Here is a 7494-nt window from a genome sequence, read left to right on the forward strand (position 1 = left end):
ACAGGACCAACCTAGACAGCATATTAAAAAGCAGAGACATTACTTTGTCAACAAAGGTCTGTCTAGTCAAGGCTATAGTTTTTCCAGTGGTCATGTATGGGTGTGAGAGTTGGACTATAAAGAAAGCTGAGTGCTGAAGAATTGATGCTTTTGAATTGTGGTGTTGGAGAAGACTCTTGAGAGTCCCTTGGACTGCAAGGAAATCAAACCAGTCCATCCTAAAGGAGATCAGTCCTGGGTGTTCATTGGAAGGACTAATGTTGAAGCTGAAACTCCCAATACTTTGGCCACCTGATGCGAAGAGCTGACTCATTTGAAAAGACCCTGATGCTGGGAAAGATTGAGGGGAGGAGGTGAAGGGAATGACAGAGGATGAGATGGTTGGATGGCATCACTGACTCAATGGACATGAGTTTGGGTGAACTCTGGGAGTTGGTGATGGACAGGGAGGCCTGGCGTGCTGCGATTCATGGGGTCGCAAAGAGTCGGACACGATTGAGTGACTGAAGTGATGTCTGATGTTGGCTGATCCTAGGGTTTTACCTCAACAAAAAGGAAAATACAGAGACTGTACAAAAAGCAAGCCTAAACAACAGTCTTGAGCTTCATCTCTCCTTTAAGATACCTAAGTATAGTGTTATTTTCTTCTCAAGAACATACAGAGATGATGGCTAATAAACAAAGCTGACAGATAAGTACAGGGGAATATTAAGCGTGTTTTGCTGATGTGAGGTACATTGGAATAGGTGATAAAGTTAAGGGAGAGGGAAAAATGTCTGAGAATACTCCCTGGTCAATTGGACGAAGGATTTAGGATCCCTCATGAATTTTTTTCCTCAAAGGAGAGAAAGAGAAGTTGTCAAGACCCCAAATTAACTCTACTCACACAGATTCACACAAAAAGAGTCTATTCACGATAGCCTACTTCTTCCAAAAGAAGAAAGTCTCCAATCCTGACACAGGACATGGCTTAGGGTGGGGGAGAGGAAAGGGCAACTCAATGCTTCTTCTAGCATTCTTTAACTCTCCTCACCCTGCAGGTCTTTCATTCTTTTTTCTTTCTTGGTAACTAATCCAGTAATTCTGAGTTGAGCTTTTATCCATTATTGGAATTTCCTTCATGGCTAAGGCATACTTTTATAATAGAAACCATGATGTATGAGAGAGAGAGGAAAAAGGCAGAAGAGAATATTCTGTGTGTATGTGTTGTGTGTGTGTGTGAGAAGAGGGAGTTACAAAACTCTATTTAGTTATGCTCATTATCCTCTGACTTTTCTTCTGGAGTCGAATTTATCAAAAATTTTCACTAATTAAAAAAAATCTAACAATTCAGTTTTATTTTGGTATTTTTTTCTTGTCATAAGTGTAAAGTTTCTTACATGTTCTAAAAGAATGAGATAGTGAGCTTACTAAAATGTTATTATTTACTATTGATTATGAATTATATATGAAATCATCAGGCTTTCATGGAAATTAAGTAAAATGTTGATTACAGGTTATAACCTTTTCATATTCAGTAGGCTTTTTTCTCAAAAAAAATTGTATCTTTTTATACTCTAAGCAACATTAATAAGATAAACAGAAAGTTGATATTTCTCCTCAAATAAAAGTACCAGTGGAAAAAATGTTGCCGTAAAATGTTCTTTTAATTAAAAAGAAAAAAGTCGAGTACAAGAGAACACAAATACTAAGAAATACAGAATGCTGAAATATCTAGCCAAGAAAAAACTGTATTTAATGTTATGCTACTTAAAAACAATTTAGCATATTACAAATGCTGTTTGCACAGCCTAGAATGAATATTTAAATAATCCAATCTGGAATGCTAAACTAACAGAAAAACACCAGAGGAGAAATGAAGGTTTTAAAAGTACATACATTTCTATCACAGACATAGGCTACTTGTCACTTGAGCTACAAATTTAACAAGTTATGCATTTTTAAATTTGCCAGACAAAAATCTAACCAAACACCTACTTTCAAAGTATGTAACTTTCCAAAGACATACCTCTTGTATGTAGTTATTTTTCTCCAAGATAGAAAGAGCAACAGCTGCACACTCCAGTGTAGAAAGGCACCTATTAGTTGGTTGCGCCCGAATTACATACTGACTAGAAATGCTAGTTTTTAATTGCACCTGAAACCAAAAACAGAATAGAATGCAGTTTTCGTTTTAGGTTTAAAACATAAGGTCTGTATTTTAAATACTAATTACTCTAATTTCCTTCCAAAATCACCAGTTTATAAATATTAAATGTATCAATATCTTCTGTATATAAATCTTTTTATTAGTTTTGTTAAAAAGAAGCAAGAAGATAGTTACGCATCCAATAAAGAAGATACATTCAAAATATATACAAATTCCTACAAATCAAAAATAATAGGACTAATAACCCCCTCCCAGTGGGTAGAAGAGTAAACAGACACATCACAAAAGAATATATATACAAGTACAAATAGGTACATGTAAAGGGGCTCAACATGATTTAATATAAATTAAAATCACAATAACATGTCATACTCGTTACTGTTATTGTTGCTTTTAGTCATTAAATTGTGTCCAACTCTTTTGCGACCACATGGACTATAGTCCGCCAGGATCCACTGTCCACGGGATTTCCAAGGCAAGAATACTGGGGTGCCTTAACATTTCCTCCTCCAGGGGATCTTCCCAACCCAGGGACTGAACCTGTGTCTCCCGCATTAGCAGGCAGATTCTCTTCCACTGAACCACCAGAGAAGCCCCCTTTCACACCCATTAGAACAGTTAAAATAAAAAAGACTAACACCACCAAATCGGGATGCAGCAAATGAAACTCTCATACATTGAATTAGGAGTGAAAATGGTTTAATCACTCTGGAGAATTGACAACTGGGATTTTTTGTTTTACAGTTATTTCTTCCATTATTTTTTTAAATGTCTTTGAGGTCTCCTGTTGTATCTTTTTTAAACAATATATTTTTTTTTGATTGTGTTAGGTCTGTTGTTACTTTTTCTCTAGCTGCAGAGAGTGGGGCCTATTCCCTAATTTCACTGCAAAGGCTTCTCACTGTGCTGGCTTCTCTTGTTGCAGAGCATATGCTCTAGGCACACAGGCTTCAGTAGTTGTGACACGTGGGCTCAGTAGTTGTGGTCAAGGCATGGCTTGGTTGATCCACAGCACATGGAATCTTCCCAGACAAGGAGCTGAACCCATGTCCTCTGCATTGGCAGGCAAATTTCCAGCCACTATACCACCAGGGAAGTTCCTTCCATTATTTTTTAAACTGGTAAATGTATGTCTATGTGGATGTGAATGCATATAAACATACAGACATATACATACATATCCTCTTTTTAGATAAAAGTAGTAGCATACTACAAATACTTTTCTCCATCAAGATAATATTCTAGCTGAGACAGAGTCATACATGAGAAAAGCAATAGAAAAATGAATGTCAGAATTTTGGCTCTTTAATTACATGAAACTCCAGTATTATCCTATACTCATAAAGCTATATCCCAAGTCCATACTCTGACCAAAATCATATGTAAGAAAAGGTGATGAGAAATATGGTTCTTTCACTCTTCTTTTTGTAAAGAATTCTCTACAACTTGTTTCCTTTCCTTCCCCAAAAAGAGATAAAGGAGAGAGAGGGAAGGGAGAGAAGTGGAGAAATAAAGTGAGAAATAAAGTGGGTAGAGATTCACTACAGAATGTATGTGATTTTGAAATATATATTTGACTAATTATGCTTTAGATATGATCATGTTAAAATTACTTCACATTTTAACCAAAGAACAGGATAAAAAACAGATACAGGGAGGGAAAGAAAATGAAGAAAAAAATGGTTGAGAAACATCTATAATTATAAAAGAAAGCCTATGATTAAATAGCTGTATAAAAAATTCATAATGTTGATTAACTGTAATTACCAACAGCTTTGATTATTTCATCAGGTCAATGTAGTAAAACAAAGTAAAGCCAACTACTGCTTTCAGTACTCATTTCCAAGACATCAGTGGAGGAGTTTATAACAGACATCTGATTAAAACAAAACCTATGGGAAATGTGCAAAATTCACAGTTAAATTTTGTTTATTGGAATTAATTTTATCTTTGAAATAAAATGGGGGGGGAGTTTTATTTCTTACTATGGCTCACATGGCTGTATGAAAACAGAATCTAAAATCTGTCATTTGTTAAAAGATTTCAGAATATCCTTCACAAATCATCTCTCCAGGGATTAGCCAGTAACTGGATATATTAAAAGAGTATACATAACTACTATCTGTTATATTAGTAGCATTTATGTTATTAAAACATGTTAAAATGCCCTCACAGCTCTTCTTTTTATACTTATGTGCTATATCACCTTCAACACATGCTTAATTCAATGAGTAAATGAGCAAAGCCAAAAAGAAAACCTGTTGACCCATCTTCTTGAGAAATCACAAGCATCATAATAATTTTTAGAAACTGCCTCATCTGCATGAATAAGAGGTCAAGAAAATTCATGGAAAAATTAGCTATTGTAAGAAAGAAAAATTAACATATAATAAAAGTATGTTATGTAGAAAATAAAACTACTAAAGGGATCAAGATTACTGTATCAAAGTTGACAATAATTAATTAATTTGTTAAGTCATTTAGTTTTTCAGTTCCTGCTCACCTGATAAAAAATCAGATAGCGAGACATGATGGTATTAAAACCTATGTTTAGTGATGAATCCCAAGATCATATAATATGTATACAATTATAATTCTATATTAATTATATGTCATTATGATTAATGTGTATATTATACATCATATATCATGTGTGATTATTATGAACAATATACATTTTCAATTTTTGGAAGCCATGTTTATGCAAAGAATGTTTCACTAATTTTGATCTTGGAAGTTGGTTGTCCAGGGGTAGAAGCTGTCTAAGGACTCTTAATATGACTTCTTTAGGAACAGGAGTATCACTGGCTGGTTTAGAATTCTACTGGTACAGGTTGTAAGCCTATCACTTCCACTTTAGAAACAGCCAACTTATCCAACCTTACTCCTCAGATGTAGCTTCAATCTTTTCCACTGATTCTCTGGATTAGCTATGATTTTAATTCCTTAAAATTTCCTAAAATCCTTTTTTCTCTTCCATTAAGTGTATATTTAATATATAAGAATATTAGATAACAGCTTAACAGCTTTGATCACTGTTTAGACACCTTTTTAAAGGGTCTGTTCAAACACTTCCTTCCTAGATAGACCTTCAGTTACTTTTGTGATGTGTCATTAAAAGTGTGGGAGATGTAGTAAGTTTAGTGGTTTAGTAATGACCTTTAGGATTCAAACAGATATCCAAAGGAATAACAAGCTATGGCTTATGTTTGCATAGCACATCTTTAAACTTTTGCATAGCACATAATAACTGTAAGTTATTATAATATAGTTAATTCATTGGTCAATAAAAATAACAAAAAAAAGCCCTCAAAATTAAAACAGTAATCATCTCCACACTTCTCCCAAATAACACTGTATTTTTATAATTTGATGATGATTATTTGTTATCTGTTCTCAGGCTCTTTTAAGACATTTCATTACTACATAAAACTATTCTTTTTTTAAATATAAATTTATTTATTTTAATTAGAGGTTAATTACTTTACAATATTATATTGGTTTTGCCATACATCAACATGAATCCGCCACGGGTGTACACGTGTTCCCCATCCTGAACCTCCCTCCCTCCTCCCTCCCCATACCATCCCTCTGGGTCATCCCAGTGCACCAGCCCCAAGCAACCAGTATCATGCATCGAACTTGGACTGGCGATTCATTTCATATATATTATACATGTTTCAATGCCATTCTCCCAAATCATCCCACCCTCTCCCTCTCCCACAGAGTCCAAAAGACTGTTCTATACATCTGTGTCTCTTTTGCTGTCTCGCATACAGGGTTATCATTACCATCTTTCTAAATTCCATATATATGCGTTAGTATACTGTATTGGTGTTTTTCTTTCTGGCTTATTTCATTCTGTATAATAGGCTCCAGTTTCATCCACCTAATTAGAACTGATTCAAATGTATTCTTTTTAATGGCTGAGTAATACATAAAACTATTGTTTCTCACTCCATTATTAACAGTCACAAGAATTTTTAAGCACTTCATCAGCTCCCTTAAAGGTTTCTTCAGTTCAGGTGCTCAGATACGTCCAACTCTTCACAACTCCATGGACTGCAGCACGCCAGGCCTCCCTGTCCATCATCAACTCCCAGAGTTTACTCAAACTCATCTTCATTGAGTTGGTGATACCATCCAACCATCTCATCCTCTATCATCCCCTTCTCCTCCTGCTTCAATCTTTCCCAGCATCAGGGTCTTTTCAAGTGAGTCAGTTCTTCACATCAGGTGGCCAAAGTATTTGAGTTTCAGCTTCAACTTCAGTCCTTCCAATGAACACTCAGGACTGATCTCCTTTAGGATGGACTGGTTGGATCTCCTTGCAGTCCAAGGCACTCTCAACAGTCTTCTCCAACACCACCGTTCAAAAGCATCAATTCTTCAGCACTCAGCTTTCTTTGCCAACAAAGGTCTGTCTCGTCAAGGCTATGGTTTTTCTAGTAGTCATGTACGGATGTGAGAGTTGGACTATAAAGAAAGCTGAGCAGCGAAGAATTGATGCTTTTGAACCATGATGTTGGATAAGACTCTTGAGAGTCCCTTGGACTGCAAGAAGATCCAACCAGTCCATCCTAAAGGAGATCAGTCCTGTGTGTTCACTGGAAGGACTGATGTTGAAGCTGAAACTCCCAATACTTTGGCCACCTGATGCGAAGAGCTAATTCATTTGAAAAGACCCTGATGCTGGGAAAGATTGAAGGTAGGAGGAGAAGGGGACAACAGCGGATGAGATGGTTGGATGGCATCACTGATTCAATGGACATGAGTTTGGGTGAACTCTGGGAGTTGGTGATGGACAGGGAGGACTGGCGTGCTGTGGGTCATAGGGTTGCAAAGAGTTGTACACAACTGAGTGACTGAATTGAACTGAACAGCTTTCTTAAACCCATTGCCTTGACTAGATGGACTTTTGTTGGCAAAGTAATATCTCTGCTTTCTAATACGGTGTCTAGGTTGGTCATAGCTTTTATTCCAAGGAGCAAGTGTCTTTTGATTTTCATGGCTACAGTCACCATCTGAAGTGATTTTGGAGCCCAAAAAATAAAGTCAGCCACTGTTTCCATTGTTTCTCATCTATCTGCCATGAAGTGATGGGACAGGATGCCATGATTTTAGTTTTCTGAATGTTGACTTTTAAGCCAACTTTTTCACGCTACTCTTTGACTTTCATCAAGAGGCTCTTTAGTTCTTCACTTTGTCATAAGGGTGGTATCATCTGCATATCTGAGGTCATTGATATTTCTCCCGTCAATCTTAATTCTAGCTTGTGTTTCATCCAGCCCAGTGTTTCTCATGATATACTCTGCATATAAGTTAAATAAGCAGGGTGACAATAT

The 7494-nt window shown here is 36.1% G+C and overlaps 1 protein-coding gene across 1 annotated transcript in view; it reads right to left on the reverse strand.

Moving 5' to 3' along the window:
• Window positions 1-7494, reverse strand: part of DTWD2 (DTW domain containing 2) — a gene marked incomplete at its 5' end in the record, with an annotated part of 73504 nt that overhangs the window by 5551 nt on the left and 60459 nt on the right. Inside the window, one exon of the mRNA XM_010846649.1 lies at window positions 2009-2137. Within this exon, the coding sequence (XP_010844951.1) occupies window positions 2009-2137 (129 nt within the window). The remainder of the gene's footprint in view (window positions 1-2008; window positions 2138-7494) is intronic.

The sequence above is a fragment of the Bison bison genome, unplaced genomic scaffold (assembly GCF_000754665.1).
Source record: "Bison bison bison isolate TAMUID 2011002044 unplaced genomic scaffold, Bison_UMD1.0 scf7180017864238, whole genome shotgun sequence".
In the NCBI taxonomy this organism is placed as follows: Eukaryota; Metazoa; Chordata; class Mammalia; order Artiodactyla; family Bovidae; genus Bison; species Bison bison.